Source organism: Hyaena hyaena, unplaced genomic scaffold (assembly GCF_003009895.1).
Source record: "Hyaena hyaena isolate Hyena2069 unplaced genomic scaffold, ASM300989v1 scaffold_30, whole genome shotgun sequence".
Lineage (NCBI taxonomy): Eukaryota > Metazoa > Chordata > Mammalia > Carnivora > Hyaenidae > Hyaena > Hyaena hyaena.
Window position 1 is genome coordinate 3,293,163 of NW_024080662.1, and position 25,751 is coordinate 3,318,913.

Consider the following 25,751-nt stretch of genomic DNA (forward strand, 5'->3'; position numbering starts at 1 on the left):
GGAGGCAGGTAAGCATCGGGAGGGTGCGGAGGGCGGGAGGACAGGCGCCCCTGTGCGGCGCTGGAGGAGAGCAGCCTCATGGGAGCGCAGGCCCAAGGCTGCCAAGGCTTCTGAATTTTTAAGAGAAACTGGAAAGCTGAATTTTTATGTGAAATATCCTAATTTTTAAATGTTGGCTCAAGACGTTGAAAATACTGTGGGGGCCAAACCAAACACGTCTCTGGGCCAGATTCCACCCACAGGCGGCATTCTCAGACCACAGGTCCACACAGACACACGCACACAAACAGAGACACACGTATACACAGACACACAAGCAAATACAAATAGACACACAATACAACCACGCACATGGACACACACACACACACACACATAGAGGTATTGTATATATACAGATAGAACCACAAACTGACAATACAATTAGATACAGCAGACACATACAGCTAGGCACGTATGTGAGCAGACACATACATATATATATATATATTTTATATTTATATATATATAAATATACATACATAAATACTAATAAATACACAGACACATATGCACACACAAATACAAATAAACACATAGATCCACACAAATACAAGTACATACATAACAGACCGGCAGGACATCCCTCTATCACTGATGTGAGTGAGCTTGCTGGGGGCACCCAGCTGGCCAGTGTGGCCTCCGGGCGGGGCCAGAACGTGGTTCACATCAAGGGTGTGAACCAGCCTTGGGCTACCAGGAGAGCACAGCGTGGGGAGCAGGAGGAACAGGGGAAGGGCCTCATGTGCTGGCACCTGAAGCCTTTGCAGCCACAGGTGCTGGGTGGCCCCAGGCCGGCCCTCCCATGCCCGGAAGCCCATCCTCCCAGCCTGGCCTCGTCCCCTCCTCTGCCCCATTGGGAAGCAAAGCCAGCAGGAGCCCACGGGGGCTGCCCATCTGCACAGCCCCTCACCCCACCCCCAGTGGTTCCATGGGAAGCTCACCTCTCTATCCCCACAGACTGCTGGGGGCGGGGGCCCTGAACAGGAGGCACATAATGCAGCTGCCTCCCTTCCCCTCACCCACAGATGGAAAACTGAGGCCAGAAGGAAAGTTGGAATCTGGTCTTCTGCCTCCAACACCCTGGCCCCTTTCCTCACCCCTGGCCCTTGGACAGGGAGGAGCTGCACAGAATCCACACCCAGCATCTCTTGCCCTCCCCACCCCCCACCCCCACCCCCACCTGCAGGACTGTGATACTGAGGGAGGGAACCAGTCGGTGGGGATATCCTGGCCTCATGTCCTGGGGACTCACTGAGCAATGGGATGGGGTACGGAGCCCACACAGGTCTGGAGACCTGGACAGGGGCCTGGCCTCAGAAGAGAAGCTGAGGCTCAGAGAGGGAAGGCAGCTTACCCGGGATCACACAGCACACATCGGGAGCCAGCCAGGGTCCAGGCCCCTGCCCGGCTCTGGAGTCCCCTCCTCTGCCCAAGAGGAGGCTCCTCTGCCCCAGCCAAGGCTTACTTCAGTTGGCCACTGTGGCCTCAGGCGGGGATCATTCTCCTGAAATAGGCTGAGGAGGCATGAGGGACCTGGACCTGGCCCAGCCTATGTGGCCGAGCTGAGCGGCAAGCCCCACTGCTCCTGCCCCTCCGACGAGCCACCACAGCCAGACCTCTTCCGTCAACCACAGCAGAGAGCGAGGACCCTCTCAGACCCCCGCGCAGGGTCACGGCCCCTCACACACCATCAGAGCAGGGCTGTGTCCCCTGAAGACCCTCTAGGGCAGGCTCATGTCCCTTCTGAACTTCTAGAGAACTCAATCCCCTTTGCCCTGTGTCTGTTCTGTCCCTCCCACCTTCCCAGGGCGAGAGCAGAAGGACGTGGGCTCTCCCAGGCTGCCCACTCCAGGTGGGTGTAGGGGGCCTGGCTCCATCTTTGCAGGTCCTTGACAGGCTGGCGGGTTGAGGGTGGGCAGAGCCATCTCTGATGCTCCTGGACCCCCAGGCCCCACTCTGAGCCAGGAGCTAGGGTTTCTCCCAGCCTAGAGGCTTGGCCTTGTGTTCCAGGGACCCCAAGAGGGTACCTTCCTTGCATAGGTCTTCAGAGGTCCCTGTCCCAGTCTGGGCCAAGGAAACACGGGCCACAGAGGGCAGGGCCTGCCCACACGCCCCTAGACAGGTGGGAGCTGCAGGCCGCCTCACTGGCCCAACTCGGAGTTCACGGCAGCCCACGAGGTGCTGGACGCCGTGGCCAAGGAGGCTGAGGAGCCGGGGTCTCAGCGGCCCCCTCCCCACCTGCCTGCTCCCGGCTCGCCCGGTGTTTACGTGTTCCCTGCGGCTTGGCTGGGCCGGGAGGCCTTGAAGGGAGAAGTGAGCACCTGGCTCCAGCCCCTGCTCAAGGCAAACAGGGTCCTGACTGCCTGCCAGGCCCACTGAGGGCTCCCACTTCCTCCGCCAACACCTGGATGGCCCAGGCACCTCTCTGAGTGGGAAGGCCGGCCCTGGCCCAGGGGCTCCAGGTCTGAGGGAGGAGGGTCCTGGCCTAGGGGCTTGGACTGGTATAAGGTCCAGTCTGGTCCTGAACATCCCAGAAATGGTTCCCAGTCTAGAGGGGAAAGCCTGGCTCTGTCCAGGGGGTGGGGATGGGGTATATAGTCTGAGGAGTGCAGCCCTGTCCTGGGGGTATCTTGTCTGAGGAGCGCAGCCCTGTCCTGTTGGGGGAGGAGCACCCACTCTGAGAAGTGAGCACAGCCCCATCCTGGGGTATAGGTCCCTGTCTGTAGGAAGAGGCTAAACCCTGTCCTAGAGGGAATCCAGCCTGAAAGGAGAGGCCCAGCTGTTCTGGGGCAATCCTAGTCTGAGGGGGAAGACAGTCCCCCTGTCAGAGGGATACTCACTCTGAATGTTTCAGGGTGAGTGGGACTCATGGACTCTATTTCAGAAGCCTCCTGAAGAGAAGGTGGGGCCCCAGGGCCCAGCCCACTAGAGGCCTCAGTGCCTGCCTGTGGGGTGGGTGGGATGAGTTTCCCAGAAAGCCCAGTGGTCCAGAGGTCCCAAGCTCTGAGCCCGGAGGAGGGGCATCCCACGGACACCCCTGGAAAGGGGAAGGGGGGTTTCTTCTGCTTGGGCCTCCTCCCAGCCAGTACCTCCTCCAGGGTCCTTCCTGCCTGCCGCCTGCCTCCCACAAGGTTACCTGTCCCTGACCCCTGAGTAACCCCCTCTGGCGTCTCCATTGATGCCAGAACTCCTCTAAATGTGGCTCAGACCTTGTTGCTTCCCCTGTATGATTTTCAGTGGCTCCGGGTGTTCATAGGAGCCCTTGATGCTTAAACTGGCTCAGGTCCTGGCCGGTGCCTCTCACGCCATTCCAAGCACATCACACCACACAGCGATCCAAGGGCACTCCAGGCCCCAGGCACTTGTTTGCCCTGCGTGCCATCTGGAAGGACAGGCAGGGCCAGGCCTGAGGCTGTCCAGGGCTCGCCCATGCCACCCGCTGCCTAAGCGAGTTTGCGGTCCTGGCCCCATGACCCCTCACCCAGCCCCCAACGGTGGGGGTGCTGTTCGAGATGGGAGCTCCTTCCAGACGCTGAGTCCACGGAGTAGAACAAACGGTTGGCACTGGAGATGGAGGAAGGAAGGGCCAGGCAGGGGTGCTGGCCTGTGTGAGCCCAGAAGCAGGCCGGGCCGCCTTCAGAGTGGAGGAAGAGGTGCGTGCTGGTCAGAGCATGGGATGGGCACGCAGCCGGGTCAGCTCTCAGCGGTAGGCGAGGAGGGCCTGTGCCATTCCGGGGCCCAAGACGGGGCTGTGCAGGGGGCAAGGAATGTAGTGGGTGGATGATGAATGGGGACGCTCAGCGATGGCCTCGGATGGACAGGGAATGGATGTGCAGGTCCCCACCCCAGCAAGACCTGTGGGCTGACCCCAGGCTCCCCCTCCACCCCCCCCAGCTCCTGAGCCAGAGCAGAGACCACAACCCATGCTGCACTTGATGGCCTCAGCATGTTCCCGTCACCCTCACCCTCCATCTGATTGCCAAGGGCGTGTCAAATCCGGGGTGGGGGCTGGGGACCATGTATGGAGGGCTCCCTGAGCGCCCCAGCCTCCAAGGGGCCCAGGAGGGCCACCAGAGAGGCAGGAAGGGGCCTGGAGCGGGACCAGGGACCCAGGGATCTGCGGTTGGCCCTTGGTGGACAGCGACTGGGGCAGCAGGCGGAGAGCTGGCCTGGAGGAGCCTGGGGCCCCCCTGGGGCCTGGGTCCAAGCCAAAGCATGGGACGGTGGCAGGGAAGGCTGGGGCCCAGCCCCTGTATGGCTCCGCTGGCTCCCTGTGCGACCCCAGCAAACTCCAGCCACTGGAGGTCTCTTTCAGGTCTTTCCTGCTCCACTGTTCCTGTGGCCCCCAGAGCGCCTCCTGAGGTGAAACCTATGAACTTCTCCAAGGCTCCCCCCTCACCCGCCCCCAAGTCCCTAGTTCAGACCACAGGAAGCTACACGCTGCTTCCTTTTCCCTTTTTTTTTTTTTTTTCTTTCTGATTTTGTCTTCCCAGCCCCAGCCCTGAGTGGGCAACCGTCCAACCACCCATCTCTGGGTCTGTCTATCGGCCCTCATGTCCATGGGTCCAACCCTCAGGTCCCCTGTCACATGACCGTCTCCCACTCCTCCTGCAGCAGGGCAGGAGGCCGCTCCGGCGCAGAGGCCTCCTCGTCCAGCCCCGAACAGGAGCCGTTGAGGAACCCATCGTCCTTGGGAGCAGCCACAGCAGGTGGTGTGGTCTGGAGGGCCGGGGCCCCTGGCTTGGTGTGGCCGGGGAGCGGGGGGTGGCCGTTGGTGGCAGCGGTGGGCAGCAGGCGGGGGCTGAGGGGCAGGCCGAGTCCCGTGCGCGGGCCTACATTGGTCACACTCGTGTGAGACACCATCGGGCCGTAGCTGTAGCTGCTGCTTCCACTGCGTGCCTTCCGCTTGAAGTCCAGTGCCAGTGTCCAGCGGCTCCAGGATTTCTTGATCTCAGCCTGTACCTGGGATGGCAGAGGGGGGTGGGCCATCAGGTGTGCCTCTAACCCCTTGGCCGCATGTGCAGCCCTCCCCCAGGCCCAGCCATGCCCTCCTCCCTGCCCCTACAACACTAGGCACTGAATAGAACCAGACGCATGGTATATTACTGGAAAATTCCAAGGCCAAGTAAAATCCCGTCATTCTCAGAACATGGTGCCTGGCTGCAGGCAGCTGACACACCCAGAACCTACAAGGCACAAATGGCCCCAAGGGTGGCTGAGTCGTGCAGTCTGGATTACGAATTCAGCTGTGGGCTTGGGAAGACACTGGCTATGCCAGAGATCGAAGAGCCTACAAATGCTAGGACGCCCCAGGCCTGAATCATCTGGAAAGACTCTCTGCCTTCAGAATGTCCTCAGGGGTGTTCTTGGAGGAACATAGGAGGAGCCGGACAGAAGAACGGAGGGACAGGACTTGGGGGGCCCCTGGCACTTGCGCGTCCTCCCTGCTTCATGCCGCCGCCGCCCACCGCTTACCTCGCCATTGCAGAAACAGTATATGATGGCGACAAAAAATCCCTGTGGAGAGAGGCACGTGGGGTCAGGGCCTGGAGGCCGCATCCGGAGAGGGTGGGGGTGGACCCTCTCCTGTCCTCCCCACCCCCCTCCCACCGTCAGCCGGGCCTTGGGCAGGGCCTGCGCACCTGGAAGGAGTTGAAGAGCATCTCGTAGTGCATCTGGACTTGCCAGAGCGTCCCTGAGACCTCGGTGTAGGGCGTGGCCATGAAGACGATGTAGTGGACCCCAAAGAGCGGCATGAGCACCAGCGTGGATTTGAGCAGCTTCCTGGGCCGGCAGGGCAGGCGGGTCAGGAACCAGCCCCTTCCCATCAGCAGGCATGGTGCCGTCCCCACCCGCCAGCCCCTGGCTCCAAGCTCCAGGAGCCACTACGGGAGGGAGGCTCGGGCCGGGGCGGAGGACAGTCCAGTCAACCTGGGACAACCACCCTTCGTTGTCTAGGCAGAGCGTTAACAGGGCCCCCTACTGGCACTCACTCACTTCCGCCCCCTGGCCTCCCCTCTTCATCCCAGGGTCCACGCCTCAGGTCTTAGCTGAACCGCAGCCCCCTCGAAGCCATCCCCGGCCCGCAGGTCCCTCAGACTCGAACGGTCAGCTCTTTAAGGAGAGGTCTGGGTTTGTCCCACCCTCAGAGACCCCCGCTGAAGGGCAGGGCCTAGCACCGAATGGCCTGGGTTGGCTCTGGGCTGAGATCCCCGGGGCCGGCCAGGGAGTCAGGAGCGGGGTTCTCCCCCTGACACAGGCTCACTCCTGGGGCCTCTGTCTTCGCTTTCATACACAGTGCCGGGGTTTGAGGAGCTCTGAGCTCTGAGGAGCCGGGGCCGGGCGGGCGCAGCTCACCGGTACTGCTGCCGCGTGTCACACCGGCCGGCATTGGTCTCCCGCAGCTTGGTGGCCAGCACCCGGACGATGTTGATGAAGAGGATGAAGTTGAGCTGTGGGAGGAAGGGCGGGCTGCATCTCGAGCTGCACCCTAGCAGGGGGTGGGGGCAAGGGTCCTGGGGCACACGGCCCTGCTCCGCATCCCTACGTGGGCCCTCTGCTCCCCCATCTGGACTGGGGTGGGGGCCAGCTGCTTCTCAGGCCTGGGGCTCCCATCCTGGGGTCCAGGGAAGCCTCTGTAGTCCCTGCCAGGGGCTGAACGCCGGGACCTGTGGTGCACACCCGCACCCGGCCCTGGCACCCCCCCCCCCCCCCCCCCCCACGATGGAGGCCAGGATGGGCACCTGGATGATCCACTTCTTATTCCCGGAGCTCAAGTCCCAGCACCTGGGGGAGGTGAGGCATCAGCTCCCACTGCCCTGTTCCCACCCTGAGCCTGCCCACAGCATGGCCCCAGAGCTGGCCTGCTCTGACGGAGGACAGCAGAACATCGGGTGTGGCCAGGCCTGAGGCGGCCCTCAGATGCTTCTTTTCAAGCAGCCTCTTGTGACCCTGAAGAGGCACCTGACTCAATGCTAGATAAAAAACCGAAGCTGGCCACTCGGGGCCAGGGTACAGGAAGCCCCCTCACATACCACACAGAAGAAGAGGGCTCCAGGGGTATTTCTGGCCTGCATCAGAGTCCCCCGACCCGCTTCTCCACCTGGACCTACCCGGTGTTGGCCAGGCTGGCTCTCACGCTGACCCACACAGCCACGAAGATGGCGGGCAGACCTGTGGGCACAGAGGGGGCAGCGTGTGAGGGACCGTAGGTGCTGCCCACAATGTCTCTCCCCTTAACCCACCTCGGCAGACCCTTTCCTCTCACCCTTGATGACCCCCAGCTTACCCCATCACCGCCCCTGACCCCCCTCAGCCTGGGCCTATGGGCTGCTCGGTGACAGAGCCACATGCTGACACGTGCCACTCTGCTTCCCAACAGCCTCCTCTTGGGGCCCCAGCACCCAGGGCCTAGTTCCCAGCCCTCTGCCCTAATCTTGGCTCTGCATCTCCTCCCCACACGTGCAGACCTGCTGGGCACACGGCAAAGTAGGGCGGCACTGACTTCCCCGTACCCAGTCCATTGCCCCCTTCTCTCCTCTCAAGGGCAGTGCTCTGCATGGGGCACTCTTGTGCCAGCATTCTTCTGTCCCAGCACGCCCCCCAACACCCAGTGTGAGAGGTCCTAGCCCCCACGGATGGGGCTGGATGGGGTGACAACCGTCATTCCAGGCTGAGTAAAGGCCACAGGGGAACCTTGGTGTTCCCAGGCCTGGGTCAGCCCAGAATGCACATGGTAACTCTAAGTGAGCTCTGCCTCTAGAAGGGAGCCAGGTTCCTGTCCTTAGCCCCCTCACACTTCATTCTAGGCCAGGTGCACCCTTAGGAGGGGCAGGGTGTGACCTGGGTTTATGGTGGGAAAAAGAGCTGTGACATTCTCATGTCACGAAGCTCTGTGTGCTCCTAGTCTGTGTGCTTCCTGCCCGCCCTGACACCCTCTAGCCCCAGAGTCCACGTCAGTTCCTGGGAGCAGGCCCAGGTCTCCCCCAGCTCTGGGGCTTGCCATGGGTGAGGACAAGGTCAGGATGTGTGCCAACGGGCTGTGGCTGTTGACCTGAGAGCTTCTGGGTGCTGAGTGCAGGGAGGAGGGCTTCAGCCACCGGGCCTACCCCTCTTCAGTCTGGCCAGTCGCCCCAGTCTGGCCAGTTGCCCCGGAGCCCAGCCAAGCTCGGGAGCTGCCAACAATAATGGACAATTATCGGTAACTCAATCCCAGCGCCCGTGGGGGAGCGGCGCAGAGCCCCAGCAACCCATTCTGCAGAGGGGCCGCCGAGCCCAGATGATGGGAGAGCCTGGCCTGGGGCTCTGGGTTCTGCAGGCAGTGAGGGGATCCACAGGGAAACAGGGCTCAGGGTGGAGGGAGCATCCCAGATCCCAACCCTGGCCCTAGGGCGACCTCTGACCCAAGATCCCATTCTGATCCTGACCTGAATCTTGACCTGGGCTGAGCCTCAAGGCCAGATGAATCTGCCTCCAGGTGAGCCCCAATCCCGGGCTGAGCCAATCCCAGGTGAACCCTGACCCCTGGCCAGGGCCTGTTGCCAGAATCTGAGAAGGGGTCAGACTCACAGAGGGTTGGGTGGGACAGGATATGCTGTGTGGGCGCCTCACCTTTTGACCCTGCCGCCCACAGCCCCACCCCCTTGCCCAGCCCGCGCTGTCCCGGAGCCTGCCTACCCCAGCCGAAGACCGTGAAGCCCCACAGGTACTTCTTCTCTGAGAAGAAGGCCATGAAGATGAGGCTATGCAGGTACAGCCCCTCCACCAGGATCCAGTAGTAGTTGGTGGCCAGGAAGTAAAGGAAGAAGGTCACAGCTACCCTGCAGCCCGCCTAGGAGAGCAGTGGTATTAGCCAGAAGGCGGGCCTGCATGCGCAGAAGTTGGGGATGGGCTGGGGGCCGCTCGTGAGATAGGACAGGTGGTGCTGGTCAGGAGGGCAGGAAGGACCAGGCTCCGGTCAAGGGCAGAGCTGGGGGTGGGGGAGTGGTCGCTGGGGCAGGAGGACACCAAGGACAGTGGCAGGCACCAAGGTGAGAGGTGGGGTGGGTGGGGGTGCTGGGCTGAGGCAGGAGTGCTGATGAAAGTGACGGGTAGGGGGCAATCACAAAGCCCACGGCAGTAGGGGCTGGAGGCAGGCCGAGGGTCGGGGTGGCTCACGCCAGTGGCACGGCAGGAGGAGACCCGCAGAGGCGAGGGCCGAGCCTAGGTGGAGGTGCCGGCCGGGGGGCCGGGGCGGGGGGAGGGGGCGGCAGGGTGGGTCTCTCGTGAAGCCAGCGGTGGGAGACGCGGGTGCGGGCCGCCGGAGGGGGGCACTCACGTAGCCGGCAGCGGCGGCGACGGGCGGCGGGGGCGCCTGGGCGATGGCGCGCAGCTCTTCCTCGGTGAGGCGCTCGGCCTCATCGAGCGTGGCGCCCGAGTAGAGCACCGCGTCCTTGACGAAGATGCTCACGGCGCGAAGCATGAAGGACAGGAAGAGGTGCATGTGGATGTAGTTGCGCGTGCAGTGCAGCCGCCTGCGGGGCGCGTGACGACACCGCGGGTGAGGGCGCAGGGACGCGCAGGGTTGGGGTGGGGGGCTGGAAGCCAGGCTGTGCGCGGTGGGCGGGGACGCCCCGCCTGGGTGAGGGAAGGGAGGCACCAGACCCCGGTCCCACCCACGTCCACGCCCACCCGGCTCGGCCCCGCCCCTCTCCTCGCCCACCTGAAGTAGGCCAAGATGAGCACAGCCACGGTGAGGGAGGCCAGCGAGACGGAGTAGCCCACGGTGTAGATCATGCCCAGGCGGTCAAACACCTCCTGTACCGTTGGGGACACACCGTCAGAGCCCTGGGACTCAGGTGAAGGGTTAGAGCCAGGTGAAGGTTGTTGGAGGAGCCAGGCCTAGCTCAGGGGTCACCAGTGGGGTGGGGTGACCTTATCCAGATCAAGTTGGGGAGGGGGAAAGCTCGCACCCGTTCACGAGTCTCATTGGTCAGGAACTTGACACACTCGCTGTAGTTGGCCCATGTCCGGTTGTGCCCAGGCACCAGTTCCCAGCTGCCATTGCGGTCACAGCGACGGTAGGCATGGCCTGCGGGTCCATGGGGAGGGTCAGGGCAGGCAGAGAGGTCCGGAGCCCTGAGCTCCAACTCCTGGCACCCCTGTGGTCCCCACCCTACTCCAGCCTGCCTTACCTTTGTGATTGAAGTCATAAATGTAGTCGGGACAGGGCACGGCCACCACCTCACCTGGTGCCCCCAGCGGCCAGCAAAGGATGTGGTCCCACTCGGGCAGGCAGGGGCGCCCTGTGCCCACAGAGACAGACAGACAAGGTGGGGGACACCAGTCAAGTCCATGGTTAGTGACCCAGAAGAATGAACACACCTGTGGTCGCTGGCTCCCTCAGGGACCGGTGTGCCCCAGGACTGGAAAACTCAGGCCTGGAGCATTCTGGAGAGAATGTATTGAGCCTTACTACCTACTGTGCCCTGCACCCACCTGGCCTCACAGAATTCACCCACAGCCCCTGTAGGCAGGTACTGGCGTGGCCCTACTTCTAGATTGGCTGGTGGAGGCCAAGAGAGGCAAGTGATCTGCTGAAGTCATACAGCCTAGGGCCCTGCCCTCCTCTGGTACTCGGCCCCTGGCCGGGCCTTTCTCTTTTTCCTCGGCTCTTGATTCCACCTCTAGGTGTCCCTGAAGAAGGGCAAGTTCTCAGACTTACTCCCTCAGCTGAGAATGCTTTCCATGTGAGCCTTGCCCAGGGACCCTGGACGGGAGGCAGGAGAGCTGGCTTCCTGTGCCAGCTGGACTCCCAACGAGCTGCTGGCCTCATGCAGGTGCCACCCTCTTCGTATTCCACCTTCTTCACCAGGTAGCTGGGATTGGCCATACAGGCCTGTGCTGCCACCCCCACCCTAGACCCGCCCTAAGCACCTGCTATGAGACTCCAATGATCGCTTGTAGGGAGAGGTATAACCCCCCAAATCTAAGTGCTATCTGTGGGATTCGAGGCAGGGTGACATATCCTACTTTGGGGCTCCAGGCTCACAGCAGAGCTACTAAGTGACCTTGGAGGGTCCCCAGCCTCTGAATCTTCTACTTTCCACCCCATCCCCCCTTGCCCCCCCAGCTCCCTTCTTTCCCCCTGCAGAACTCCAGCCACAAGATTCAGCCATCCTGGAAGGCCGCCTTGACGGCTGGACCCACCCCAGTCTGGTGAAAGGCTCTCTGTCCTGGGCACCATATTCCCAGCCCCGCCTGGCTAGGCCCACAATTCCCTCTGGTCCCTGGGGAGCCACAGGGTGACCACAGCCTCCCAGATGTGGCCCATCTGGAATCTGCTGCCCACCCAGCCGGTTCAAACCGGCCTTGTGGCTGCAGCCTGGGCTCTGCGTTTGTCTCTCCTTACCTTCCTGAGGGACAACACCGCCCTGCATCTCCCTCCCTCTCTTTTCTTCTCCCCGCCTTGTCTCACTGTCTCTGGCCCCCACTCCTCCATGGCCACCATCCTCTCCTGCTCTATGTCTATGGCCTACGACACTATGTTTTGGTGCAGTCTCCTCTGACACACTGAGTCTCGGTCCCAGTTTGTGTCTCCTGGTCTCCCTTCTGTCTTTCCCTGTCTTTGTATCTCTCCCTGGCCCTCTGTCTCCCAGGTTCTCTGTCATCTCTCTCCATGGGAGGGGCCATAGCCCTGGGACCACCCACAGGGTAGTGTGGGGCAAGTTCTCTGCCCAAATCTCCTGGGTGTCCGGGCCCATCCAGCTGCCAGCCCCCTCCACACCATAGCTCCTGGGCTCTGTTTCCTCCCAGCCCCTTCTGTGCCTTCCTAGGGAGGGGACCTCAACCTCTTCCTTTCCACAAGAGCTGAAGAGAGTGAGCTCACTTGCTGGGGACAGACCGGTGGGGTGGGTGGGTCCTAGCTGGTCTCTGATGGATGCATGGAAACATGTACATACCTTGGTGCCTGCTGCCGGTGGGTGCCTCCTTGTCCTCCTCGGACTCAGGGTAGAGCTTCCCAGATGCCTTGTCTTTCTTAGGCTTCCCTGACGTGGATGCAGATGCCCATCCTTTGTCTGATTCCATTATGTCAGCTGGAGAAATCAGGGCGGGCATGGCTATCAACTGTGCCAGGGCACACTCCTGCCTCAGACTCCCCCTTTGTGCAATCGGGGTTGATCCCTGCCCTGCTGACAGCCCAGGCCATTGGGAGAGCTGAGATAACAGGCGAGGAAGTGCTTTACAAACTGTAAAGTACTTGCCAGGTCAGAAGTAAGCAGGGGGTACGGAGACTGTCGACGGGAGGTTCAAATGGGAATGAACACCACGCGGTGTGGGATCAACTAGGGGACTGAGCAGTAAACGTGGGCAACGCACGGGCAGAGGTGGTGTCCTCCGACCCAGGAGTCGGAGCCAGAGCCTGTGCAGGAGGACGAGGCCCCACCAGGGGGCGCAGGACAAAAGTGGACGGTAGCGGTGATGTCTATGGAGAGGATAAACCGTGAAAATGAAGCCAGGCCAGAGCACCGTGCACCTCAGGAAGCTGGCAGTGTGGACCACAACAGTAAGAGTATGCCAGTTGTCAAGTGTGTTCAGGCAAGTCTACGCGCCCATCCCCTGCCCTGGGATACTAGAGTTAGGGGTTCACAGAGTCCACAGAGGGACTCCAGAGACTGAGTTGGGCTGGCCCTTCTCTCCAGTAGAGATGTTCAAGATCTCTCTTCTTCGCTGAACAGTCCCCCTCATTCTCTGACTTGTGTCCCTTCAGTGACAGCCCGAGCAGGGCCCCCGACCCTCCCGTGTCAGAGTCTGTGGCAGCAATGGGAAGCTGAGGGCAGACACCACGACTGGGATGGAATGGCTTGCCTGATCCTTGGGGCATCAGTAGGGAGGAGGTAGCAAGATGGGGTAGAGCAGGAGAGAGAGGGGCTCCGTCAGGATGGGGCGGGCTGGGAGGGAGGAAGGTGACTCCAGGCTTCCCCAACTAGGAAGAGAGCTGGGACCCAAAGAGAGGGGGCCACCTGCCCCCCAGACCCTGAAGTGACTGGGGCAGGGAACCAAGGAGCCACCAGTGGGGCCAGTGTGGACAGGGCTGTGACTGCAGAGACCATGTGAATCCCTGTGACTTTGAGCAAAGTCCACGTGCTACAAAGTGTGTCACTGTGTGCGCTTGGGTCCCCTGGCTAGGAGCCAGTTCCAGACAGGAAGCTGTTCTTATCAGCCATTTGGGGGTGGGGGGGTCTGGGCCTCTTCCCGGTCCATGAGATTAATCAGACAGGCAGCAGAGGCCTGATGGGTGCTAATGAGCTCACATCTCTGCTTCCAGGAAATAGACTCAGGGCAGACCAGCTGCAGATAGGGCAGGAGCCGGGAAGGCAGGTCAGTGCCCCACCTCCTTCATCTTAGCACGGGTCCCTGGAGAGGCTGCGCTGGTGGGCAGGAGCCCTCCCTACCCCAGATCAAACACCCTCTCCCGGATACTGACTATGACTTAGAGTCCCAGATACCCATCCCTATCCCTCTATCGTCCCCCCCCATCCAGCCCCATGCACCCTGATTCTCCTGACCCTGGACACCTCAGCCTCGTCCTCCTGACCAAGTGGGCCCTCTTCAAAGATCTACGTATCCTTCTGAACCTTCCTTGGATACCTCCTCCTCCAGGAAGCTGTCCCAGCGCATCCCAGTGGGGACTGGCACCCTAGTCAGTGCTTGTGATCGTGGTGTGCCTTGCCAAATCTAAGCCTGTCGGGGGTGATTCAGACTGTGGCTGCCTTCATACCGCCCTAACCCTGCCACAGGAGCGAAGGCTCAGTGCATTTCAGTCTGCTGACTTTGATCACACTTGACCCACCCCACTTTGGCCTGACTCCCCCCCTTTAACTGGAAGCCTCCCCCCCTCCCCTGATGCCACTTGGTTCTGCATCCTAGGCTCTCGTCTTCATTTGGCCCCTCCCTCCCACTCTGGACGTCGCTCCCAGACTTTCCTTCTTTGGCCCCGCCCCCGGCCCCGCCCCCACCTGGCTTCTGCAGGACTTCTTTGAGCCGCTTCTGGCATTGGGCCTGGGCGCGGTGCAGCAGGAAGATCTGCTCCTCTTTGGTCATGACGTCATCTGCATCCACCTACCAAGTTGAACGTCAGACTACAGGCAGGACTTCCCAGCTCAGAGGCAGGTCCGGCAACCATCCCAACCTCCCTGAGGGATCCTGCCCCCTCTTTCCAAAGGCCCTGAGTCTAGAATTTGGGAACTCTGCCTTATGTAGCTCCCATTTTACATATGGGAATCTGCAGCTCCAAAGGGTAGAGCCTGTCCCACCAGAAGGATAAAGGAGGGAGGGGGGACTGTCCCTTGCCTGTCCGCTAGTGACCCTGCAGGCTGCAGCCACTGATACTCTCTGTGCAGTCTGTTCCCCAAGGGTACATGGGAAAGGGATGGAATGTCCCAGGATGGATCCTCACAGGATCCTGTCTGCTGGGGACCTGATAGGGAGAGGGGGTGGATAAGGAGTGGTGAACTCTGGGGAAATAAACCAGGCCTGGATTCTTTCAAGCCCTAGTGCCCTGGGGGACCTCGGGAGTCACCAATTTCCATCCTGGCCCTTTCCCCAGTCACTGCTTCTGCAGTGAATGGCGAGTGCCTCAGCCGCTCCCACCCTTGTGGTCCCAAAAGCAAGAGGACTGAGGAGTTGCTGGCCAGTGGTCTGGTTGGGCGGGCACTCCCCTCGGGCTGTGGGTGGGAGTCACCCACCTCCCACTGCTTACCTGGAGGCTCCTTCCACCCAAGCAGACCCTGTGTTCTTTTTCTTTTTTTAAGTTTACTTATTTTGAGAGAGAGAGAGAGTGGGAGGGGAAGAGAGAGAAAGAGAATCCCAAGCAGCCTCTGCTCTGTCAGCGCAGAGTCCGATGTGGGGCTGTAACTCATGAACTGTGAGAGGATGACCTGAGCTGAAATCTCAAGAGTCCGACACTTAACCAACTGAGCCACCCAGGCACCCCAACAACCCTGTTCTGACGGTGCCAACAAGAGATTATCAGTCCCCAGTTTCCTCTGGAATATACTTCCTTTTCTTCCTTCCAACCTGCACACCATGGGCACTCACTGCCACCCACTGGGATTTCCTGGCATCATTTTGAGGAGGAGAGCAAGAACATCACGGGCATCGGGGTGCAGTCTCACCCTGAACCTGTGTTCCCCCAACAGGGTTGGAAGCGGGTCAGAGTAAAGGCAGCATCCTGCTTTGGGGACGGCTCAGTGTGACCATGTCTAGCCACTTCCATGAGTGAGACCCACGGAGGTTAGTACATTCCCCTCGCATCCCCGCCCCCCCCAAGTTGGAGTCAGGGCCCTTCAGACACGCAGGACAGGGACATGTCTGTCCCCTTACACCCCTCAGTCCCCAAAGCAGGGCTGTGTCCCCTCCCACTCCACAGGGCAGAGCCTGGCTCCCTTAGACCCTCAACAGGCAGAGCTGCCGCCCGTCAGACAACGCAGGGCAGGGCCGGTCCCCTGTCTGAGTGGAGTTTTGCAGGGCGGAGGGCCAGCGGGGAGGCAGGGAAGGGAGGAGGCGCGCTGGGGAAGGGGCGGGCTGGCCGGGGCGGGGCGGGCCAGGGAGCCTGGCTGCTGGGAGAAGTTAATTGACCGCGTCTCTCAGTGGCAGCAACAAGGGCTTCCAGGGCCAAGGAGTCTCCAATTGGCTCGGCCAGACTTGGGCCCCGCTGGTTTTACTTAGCGGCGGCGCGTGCGCGTCTGTGCGCGTGCGCGGCGGCGCGGCGTCGAGCGGCCGCGCACCCACGGCCGGCAGGCTTGTGAGCCCGCGTGCGCCCTTGTCTCTGTGCGCTCTCACGTGGGGGAGGTCCAGCACGCACATCTGGGACGTGAGCCTCAGGTGTCTGGGAACACGCATGTGTACATGTATTTCTGGGCAAAGGTCCGCGTGCGCGCCTCTGCAAGTGTGTCATGCGGCTGCTCCTTAGCGGGGGACAGGGGAGAGGGTGTCTGTCGGGTGTCTGTGCTTCTGCGTGTCTCTGCAGTCTGAGTTGGACCCTGGGATCTCAGGGGGATCCAGTGCGCAGGGCACCCTGGGAAGGGCTGGGGCCGATTCCCGTGTGCTCGCTACTGGCCCCCACAAACTCCTCTTTCCTCCCGCTCTGCGTCCTCCTCCCCGAGCTACAGCAGAGCAGGATGGGGCTTGAGGGAGGGCAGCTGGGCTTGCCCTAGTTCAAGGGGCTCCAAGATTAACCCGAAGTTCTCTTTGTGCCTCTGGCATTGGGGATCCAGGCTCCCGAGGCATCTGATCCCTGCGTAGCTGAGCTGCTCACCCCAATCCATGAGGTCACCCCTTCACTGCCATTTCCATCATCACAACTAGTACCTCCATCAATAACCACCACCACCACCACCAGCAACTATCATCACCTTGACCACCACCACCACCTGCACCAGCACCACCATGAGCACTAATTATTACCAGGAGTATAACCACCATTACTACCATCAGCACCATTCCAACCGGTGCAATCATTACCATCACCACCACCAGCGCTATTCCCACCAGCACCATCAGCGCTGTGACCACAGCCTCCTCGGTATTACCACCACCTGCCCCACACGATCACCATCCCCACCAAAGGCAACATTAGCACCATCACTACCATCACCACTATTGCCACCAGCCCCATAAAAACTGCCGGTACCACCTCTGCCATTGTCCTGGCCTTACTCCCACCCCTTCTTCTGCCCACCTCCATCTCTCTCAAGACAAACAGATAACGCACCATCTTTTTTCCAGCCGATGGAAAGCTCTTGAGGGACCGAAGCTTCTACCAGTACCCCAAGCCCGGCACACCAGCCCTCCCAACTGACAGACTAGCCCACTGATGTGGGCATTCACGGGTTGAAAGCTGCCCGTTTGGCAAAGCGTGGGAGCTCCCTCACAGGCCCAAGGCATCTGCTCAGCCTCCACTTACTGCTGTTGCTTTATCCTCTCTATGGCCAAGAGGAGGCACCCCCTCTTTTCTGCAGCCTGGTTTCCGTGGTGGGGCCGGGAGTGCCCAGGAGAAGGGAAGCACCTCATGGCCCCTGAACTCCTCCATTTATCCACAGGGATGGTGGCCCCACTTCTGGCCTCCCTGAAGTTGTAGGACCCACTGTCACTCAGAACTGCCACTGTGGCAAGAAGAACCCAAGCCAGAGTCGAGGAAGCACCTTCCCAAGGAAAGGAGGACCTTGGTTCCATGCCAAGTTCATTCCCACTGCCCTGGAGCACAGCTCCCCTGCCTGCCCTGTTCATCCCTCCCTCATCCAAAGACATTCTTCTGGCCAGCACGTCTAGGGAAGTTGCCTAGCCCGTGTGCCTCAGTTTTCCACCTGTGCGAACAGGATGACGATAGGGCTGTCGTGAGGATTCAGTGAGGTACTGGATGGAGAGCCTGGCCGCGGGGCGGGGCGGGCCGAGCTGGTCGCTATAATTGCTACCGTTAGCAGCAGCAACAACACCACCAAGTCATGGCTCTCCCACTCTGGCTATGGGCACCCCTGCTGCTGGTCACTGCTGGTGGCTCTAGGCTGGGGGCCTAGAATGGCAGGGGGAGACTGGCTAGATGACTAAGTCCAGGGGGCCAGTGAGGTGTGGATGGGAGGTGGGGCTCCGGGAGGAGTGGGGAGCAGGGAGTACAGGAGGGCCTGCCGGGTGAAGTGTGCCGGGCAAGTTTTGGGGGCGATCCACACTGGACTCCCAGTAAGACTGCAGGTCACTCCCAGACCCCCTGAGCTTGGGGCGGGTAACAGGGCCCTTCATCTGCCCCTGCCCTGACTGAGGAGGCCTTATCTTCTGGGGGTGAAGGGGAAAGTTCAGGCAGCTCGGATTAACCTCCTGGCCTGGTGACCCTGTCTGCTGCTCCCTCCCTGGGCCCCACCAGCCCTTCCTCCCCTTTCCCAGTGGAGTTCTGGTCTCTCTGGCCCAGCTCCTGGTGTGGGGGACTCACGCCAGGATCCATTTAGATCCAGAGTGTCAGCAGATCTTGGGTGTTGGGGCAAGGACTGAGGGACCCAGGGATAGATCATAGCCAGGGGTCACCCACTGCTGAGGGGCCCGGGCATCAGGTGTCCCACTGAATCCACCCTCGCACATTCCTCTTATGTTCTTCCTTCAGCACCCCTCGCTGTAGCACGCTCCCCTTTTTGGACCCCCCAACAGAGAGCCTTCCTATGTGCACATATGTGCAGTCTGTGACCATGCAAGGGGTGGAGCGATGCCCTGACTTCAGCCCTGAGCTGGGAACAGGGAGACAGCAGCCTGGGAGCAAGGAGCTGTTGTGTGTGGGGCTCCAAGCAGGGTGCAGGTGGAGCCTGGAAGCCAGTATGTTATTTACAAACACAGAGGCTGCTGTCCCAGGGAGGGACTAGTGTGTGGTCAAGAGGCCCTGATGTGTTTCTCATTTCCTGAGTTCAGAGGCCCAGACGAAGAGAAAGGCCATCTGCTCATTACCCCTCCCCTGGGGTGGGGGTAGGGGGCAAGCAGTTCCTTCTACCTGAGTTCCCAGGGAAGCCCCACTGAGGACAGCTTCGGAATAGGGGATGAGCACGGTGTGGTGGCGGTGGAGGGGAGGATGGCGAGGCCAGTGGTGGTGATGGAGGTGTGACGGTGACAGCGGTGGTGGAGAGAGCCAGTTCCACGCCACTGACCAAATGAGGGCCGCTCCTCTCAGCTCCTCTCCTAACTGCCAAATTCCACACATTTGCTGTCTGTGATCCCAGACATGCCTACATTCTCCTCCAGGCAAAACGAAGAAGGAAATACAAGGGCTACTTCTTCAGCTGCCGACATCCCTGCCTTTGGGAAAGGGGTTTCTTCCACTGTGTTAGCCTCAAGGTGCCCCCTTGGGTCATCTCACCCAGTCCTCTGCCAGGGTTCGGCCTGGTCCCCTGGGGGAAGGCGGCTGTCGGCACAGACCTGCCGCCTGGTGTCCATCTAGCCACACTGCCTCCTGGCGCCAGCCATTGCCGCTGGAGCTTTATCTTCATCTCCTTTAACTTCTACCACATCCCCATCTGACAAATGGGGACAAGGAGACTGACAGTCACGGTTAAAAAGAAGAGCGCCAGTCTGCTTGAGGGAGCACCGGGCCCCATGGATCCCCTATGCAAGCCTCAATTCCGGCTTCCCAGAGTCCTCCTGGATTCCATCTTTCGCTGCACCAGGCAAGCGCCTAGTACAGAGGCTCTGAGGCAGCCTGCACAAAGGTAATTCAGGGGTGGGGGCAGGCACACAGGTGACCACATGGCAGTGGGGTTGGTGATGGCCACTTGTGCTCGGCTCTAACAGGACAGGGGACAGTTGCGCCCCCCGGTGTTGGGAGCGAGGAAAGCTGCACCTCCAGAAAAGCCAAGAGGGGGAAACCTTGGCTCGCAGGAGACCCCTGTGACCTCCTGGCCTTCCTGCGCCTCTTCTCCAGGTTCCACTACTGGGACCTGTGCTGGCACCCCTCGATGTCTCCCGTGCCAGCTGGCTAGGGACTGCTCCCCACCCCTCGCTGCCCTCCGTCTGTCCGGCTGGCCCGAGCAGGCTGGGACGGGCTCCCTGCCGGGGACACTCCTGCCCCGCCACCGCTGACAAGTGCTGACTTTTCCTCCCCCTCTCCTGGCCTTTCTGAACAGGCTGCCTGTGTTCAGGGCTGGGAGGGGCTGGGGGGGGGGAGGCACTGTGACGCCTCTCATCCTGGCCAGCAGGGACGGACGCCTTCAGGGCAGGCGGTGGGATGGAGCCTGGGATGGCGGAGTTGGCCGCTGGACCCGGTGGATCTTCACAGACGGCGGCCTCTACCTGGCGGGGAGGACCAAGGCCTCGAAGGACAGTACGGTCTAACCGGACCATATGCCTGGTCAGCAGAATAGAATCCCCCCAGGTCTCTCCTCCGCACACAGCCAGTCCTGGAGTTGGGGTTCTCTAGGGTTTGGGGGTTTCTGACGTCTTTGCAAATCTGAGGGAGACTCTGCACCCTCTCTCAGCCACATTGTATCTTGCAGACACTTTCAAGGGTCTGCAAACACCCCCCCCTTTCTTCTTCCTAGGGACTCTCTCCCTCTGAAAGAGCTGCTTTCCTGATGTGGTGGCTGGACCAGGGAGTGTCCCCAGAAGGCCCACAACAGGAATCTGGGGGAGGCCACTTGACGCCTCATTAAAACATTCCGAAGAAAACCCAAGTTCCCGGAGGGCTCTGCTCCCCTCCTCTTGCTCTGTCCACAGGCCATTGGGGGGGGGGGGGGGGGGGGGGGGGGAAGTGTGGGGAGGGGTGTTTAAGGGCAGGTGATATAAAAAGCTTGAACAAATCAATACAAAAAAGACAAACAAGCCATAGAAAGAGGAGGGAGTAATGGCTCCGTGCGAGCTCTTAGAAGAGGGATGACAGACTGATGTAAAGTCCAAAAGCTTACGGTAATTGGCAAATTAAAATGACAAGAGACACCATTTTTCACCTATCAGAATGGCAAAGGTGAAAATGCTCATGCTTCCCCAGGAGACAGAGGGTGTTGGGGAGAGACACTCCCGGTCACTCCTGGTTTTGTGACTATAAATTTGCACAAGTTTCTAGAGGGCAGTTTGGCCATGTCTACTAAAATCAAAAATGTGCATGTTCTCAGACCCAGCAACGACAGAAATACCCTGCAGAGAAATGGTCACACAGGGCCACGGGAGGGCATTTCAAGGAGCTTCTCTGCCCCCGTCTAGAATCACACACACACACACACACACACTCACTCACTCACTCACTCACTCACTCACTCACTCACACCTTTGCAGAAAAGATCTACATGTCCATTTCTGGGGACGGCTTCATGCATCCCAGATTTTGGAATACTATGCACCATTAAAAATTAGATTTATGTTACCTGACAAGAAGATCTCTAAGATACACCTTTAAGGTAAAAAATGCATATGGCAGAGCTTTACCTACAAACAGACACCATTCATTTGACAACAAGCAGAAAACAACAGCAAAACTGTTTGCTTTATATGTATACACAAAAGTACCTTTTGGAAATATACAGAAAACAGGAAGACACCCCCCACCCAGATTGTTAAAAATGATTTTCTCTAGAGGAGATCCTGGGACTTGAGGATCATCAAGGATTAATTCTGTTTACTCTATATTATGTGACTCTTATCAGAAAGAACATACTCAGGTATCAGTTGTTCAATTAAAAATAAGAAGAAAGGCTGGGTCTTCTCCTATCCGAAATTATATTCACAGTAGAGCTGCCTTCCCTTTAAAAAAAACAGGAGTTGTTGAGGGAGCTTGAAAATAAAAGAATAAATGATACTAGCATCTCTCAAAAAAAAGAAAGTATCAAGTTGTTTAATTAATATAAAAAAAGTAAAATAACAGAAGGATTTTATGGAAGGAAGGAAGGAAAGAGAAACAGAGATTTTATGGAAGGAAAGAAGGAGAGAAAGAAGGAAGGAGAAAGAAAAGAAAGAGAGAGAAGAAGAAAGGGGAAAGAGGGAAAAAAAGAAGGAAGGAAGAAAGAAAAGGAAAGGAAGGAAGGAAGGGAGGGAGGGAGGGAAGGAAGGAAGGAAGGAAGGAAGGAAGGAAGGAAGGAAGGGAGGAAGGGAGGGAGGGAGGGAGGGAAATTAAATAACCCACAGTGGGGCACAAGGCTCTCACTCTGGAGGAAGAAGCTCAGTGCAAGAGTCTGAAGACATGGGTTCAAGTCCCACATCTGGCTAAACCTCAGGGCCCCTTCCCATAAAATGGGCTAGCGAAAGGGTGGAACGAGAAAACATTTGTGACAATCTCTAGCTCAGAATCTGAGGACAGCCATTGTTCAACACGTGGTGGTTCCTTCCTATCTTTAAAAGAGGGCCCATGGCCACACTGCCCAGGGAGCACGCTAGGACTGGTCTCCTGTACTCCCACCCACCACAGTCCCTCCTGGGTTTGACCCCAGGGTCACATCGCATCTCTACCCTCAAGGCCTGCCCCCCATGCTGACCTGCAGTTTCTCTTTCACATGTCCTTAGGATGAGGCATCCCCAAGGATAGGACCACTCCTTTGCCCCCTACTCACATCCGCGGGTCCATCCCTTCCTCCAAATCCACTCCACCGACCCCCAGCGCACAGCTAGTACCCCCGTAAGGCACAAGACGGACCAGCTGAGTCTGGCCAAAGCGGACGTCCTCCCAGGGGGATGCTTTTTGGCCTCCCAGTCCTGAGGTCCCTGGAGACTTGAGCCTGCATCTGGGACTGGCTGGGCCGCCTGCATACAGGTCTGGTGGCAGGGGCTATCCGCTGAGTTTGGTGGGCTTAGCGGGCCACAGCACAGATCTGGGTGGGAACAGTCACTCCAGGTGGGGGGGGGCGGGGTTCAAAAGAGGAAGCTGTCAGGCTGTCGGTCTCTTGTTGGCTCCAGCTGAGCCCGGGGGACCTACAGGGAACTGGGTGAGCTTGGGCCACATCCTTTAGCCCTGAACCCAGGGAAGGCCCAGTGTATACACAGCCTGAGTATCCAGCCACTGACAAGGCATGGCATCCCTCCTCCTGCCCTACCCTGAGAACTGCACCGGGGCTAAGCCAGGCCAGTTTTCTGCATGTGCCTCAGCTCCCCCAGCAATCAGTGAGGGGCCCTGAACCCATTACCCCCTCCCCATAGAGACATGGGGCTGAGCCCCAGGTTGGCATGCAATAAAAAATGGTCATGTTGATCATGTGATTCAGATTACTTTAAAAATGGGAACAATAACACAACCTTTTTTAGAGGGTTGTTGGAACGATTAGTTAATATTGTAAAGTGCTTAGAATAGTGTCTGGCAAGAAGAAAACACTACAGAAGCATTTATTAAATAAAAATAAGAAACAATAGACCTGGGTGCACATGCGCTCACAAAAACACACGCACATATACGCACAACTGCATCCCTTCAAGTGATGTGCAGACCCAGCTCCGGGTACATGTGAGTTCACACACGACTCAGACACACACTCACACGGACGTGGAGAACAGCATACCCCGAGTCGCACTGGGCCCTGCTCTGACACACACACACACACACACACACACACGCCGTCAGGACGCTCACACCCATCCTCCTGCCTACCCCACATGTGTGCACACAGGCTGCGGGCCAGCTCTGCACACAGCCTGGAAGGGGCCTGGGGACCGTGAGCCCGGCCCAAGGGGAGTGTGGGGAAACAGCCCTGGGTCCTTGCATCTGCCTCCGCACAAGTCTCTGAGCCTCCATTTCCCCCATCTATAAGTCCTCCTATGGGGTGAGGTCTCTGCCTTTGGGGAGCCAGAGTCCGGAGGGCATGGGCGCCAGGGAGTGGAACACGCTGAGGCCCCCAGAGGAGAAGAGAGCCTCAGATCAGAGGATTCTTAGGCACATATTTCTTGCTGGTTTTTACAGATGGAGAAACTGAGGTGTGGAGGATGGCCCGAGGTCACACAGGCACTGGGCAGAGCTGGAGGAATCTCAGAGCACTTGCTTTCCCGAGGTTCTACCTGGGTAGGGAGCTGGGGGGGTGGCAGCTGCCTGCCTGTCTGCTTCTCTCTCTAGAAGGCTGATGCCCCCACCTAGGAGGTACTGGGGAGGCAGCAGGGGCCTTGAAGCGGGACACACAGGCAGACAGTCTCCTCAGCAATGAGCTAGTCACCTGGGACAGGGCTGCTGAGGGATCCGACTGACTCCCCAGCACCTGGATCCCAGACTTTGGCCCCGGACCATAATGCTTCGCTCCTTGTCTCCAGCTCTTGGCCTCTGCTGGTGCCTGCTTTTCTCTGCTATTCTTGGTCTGTCTACTGCTTCTACTCTGGGGTGCCCTCATCCTCACCTCCTCTGTCTCTTTTGCCTATCTCTCAACCTGTTTCTTCTTCTCCCTCTGGTCCCCTCATGGCCTCTGCTCTGTCCCTCACTCACCAGAGTCCCCCTCCAGCACGTTTCTCCTGAAGAAGTGTTCTGTGAGGTCAGTCTCCTTCAGGGGACCTCCATCCTTCCTCCATGCCACACACACCGCCTCCCTGGGCAAGAGCGTACGCGATGTGTGCATGCATGTGATTGTGAGAGCTGGAGGGGACCCTAAATCCTACCCCCTGCCCGGTTGACTCTGACCTCATGCTCACAGCCCCCTGTCCTGGATTGCAAACAACACTTGCAGAAAACAGAGGCCCTGGAACAAAGTCTGTGGGACCTTACATTAGGGCCAAAGCACAGTCTACGGCTAGATCACATTGTCATCTCCGAGGGAGACACAACCACAGGAGTGGTGCTCACAGAGGCAGAAGATAGGGGAACCCCAACCACAGATTTCCAGACTTGGGACCCCAAACCCAGGCTTCAGAAATAAGGAGACCTCAGGCATCTGGCACCGAGTCCAGACACACCAGAGGCAGCAGGCACCCAGGATCTCGGGTCAGACAGGACGCTCACCCGGAGTTCAGATTACTCAGGGAACCCAAGCCTCTGCGCCCTGGACCCACCCCAGGGACCGCAGAGCAAGCCCGCAGCCTGTCCCGGTGTGCGGGTGAGGGACTTACCAGTGCGTATGCGGAGCTGAGCACCGGGCAGCAGAGTAGGAGCGCCAGGCCGGGCGCGATCCGGGCGGCCCCCATCGCCACCGCCTAGGGCCCCGTCCCTCGGGGCAGCCGCCGCCGCCGGCCCTGGTGGTAGTGGTGGTGGGGTACAGAGCTGCGTCAGGCCGGGCTGCCCCGCCCACGCCCGGGCCTAGGGGACCCCGGAGGCTCGGCGGCCCGAGGCCCCGGGGCCCGGCGCGGGGCCCATGCGCCGAGGGCTAGCGAGCGAGCGCAAAGGAGAAAGAGAGGGAGGGAGGAAGGGAGGCAGCCGGGGGCCGGGCGGGCGGCGGGCGGGCGCCGAGCGCTGCGGAGCTGCCCGTCTGCCTCGGAGCGGAGAAATCACATCCATATGGCCGGGCCCCCCGCCCCCGGCCCGCCCCCCGCCCCCCCACCCCCACCCCGCGCCGCCTTTTCTTTCTTTCTTTCTTTCTTTCTTTTTTTTTTTTCTTTTGGGGAACTAGAAGCTGTGGCTTCGCCCCACGCCCAGTGGGGGAGGGGTCGGGGGAGGGGTTGGGGTCGCGGTCTGCGGGGGGCGAACCGGGCTGTTATTTTTAGCTCCGCGGGCAGCGCAAGGAGGGGAGGTGGGGCGGGGCGGGGGGCGCGTTTTGAGCCGCTCGGGGCGTGCAGCTTAGGAACGCGATCTCAACTTTGCAACGACACTGAGCCCTTCGGCGATCAGGCCGTCAGCTCCCTGCCCCTCAGTGCCCCTCGGATCCCCATCCTGTCCGCCGCTGCCTCCCGCACTCTCTCCCCATCCTGGGCCGGAGCCCCGCCTGCGCCCGCGCCGCTGAAGCACGCCTGCGGCCGCGACGCTCTGCCTGTCGGCCTGTCAGTCCGTCTTTAGCTCCCCCAGCCTTGGCCTCCGTTCTTCCAGCAGCCCCGAGCTCCGTTTCGGTCACTCCCTCGCTCCTTACCTCCCCTCCCCCTTCCCTCTCTCTACGAAAACATTTGCAAGTTTCCAAAAAAGCCACCGAGCCGAGCGGCGCGGGGCCGCCGACTCCACCGGCCTCCGAGGAGGCGCCGCCGACTGACACCGAGACGGACCAGCCTGCCCGCCCCGGCCAGGCCCGGCGTCACCCCTACCCAACGCCGGCCCCCTTCCCCAGGCTCTGGCCCCCGACCCCGACTTACTCCGAGCGCGCCGCCGCGGCCCGCGCCTAGCC

At 60.0% G+C, this 25,751-nt stretch overlaps 1 protein-coding gene across 1 annotated transcript; it reads right to left on the reverse strand.

Annotated features, from left to right (window-relative positions):
• Positions 1-4,452: 4,452 nt before the first annotated feature.
• On the reverse strand, positions 4,453-24,650 carry PTH1R (parathyroid hormone 1 receptor). The gene is made up of 14 exons (XM_039228214.1): positions 24,553-24,650; positions 14,040-14,142; positions 11,982-12,116; positions 10,215-10,325; positions 9,993-10,111; positions 9,743-9,837; positions 9,359-9,554; positions 8,719-8,872; positions 7,155-7,215; positions 6,762-6,828; positions 6,400-6,494; positions 5,685-5,826; positions 5,518-5,559; positions 4,453-5,004 (listed from the first exon to the last, which is right to left on the reverse strand). The coding sequence occupies exons 1-14, from the start codon at positions 24,625-24,627 to the stop codon at positions 4,627-4,629; spliced, it is 1,773 nt and encodes a 590-aa protein (XP_039084145.1). The 5' UTR covers positions 24,628-24,650; the 3' UTR covers positions 4,453-4,626.
• Positions 24,651-25,751: the final 1,101 nt, after the last annotated feature.

Coding starts and splice junctions, on each gene's coding strand:
- PTH1R (XM_039228214.1), bottom strand. CDS start 24,627: ATGGGGGCCGCCCGGATCGCGCCCGGCCTGGCGCTCCTACTCTGCTGC. Junction 8,873..9,358: donor TCGCCGCCGCTGCCGGCTAC/GTGAGTGCCCCC, acceptor CTGCTCTCCTAG/GCGGGCTGCAGGGTAGCTGT. Junction 6,829..7,154: donor GCCAGCCTGGCCAACACCGG/GTAGGTCCAGGT, acceptor CACCTCCCCCAG/GTGCTGGGACTTGAGCTCCG.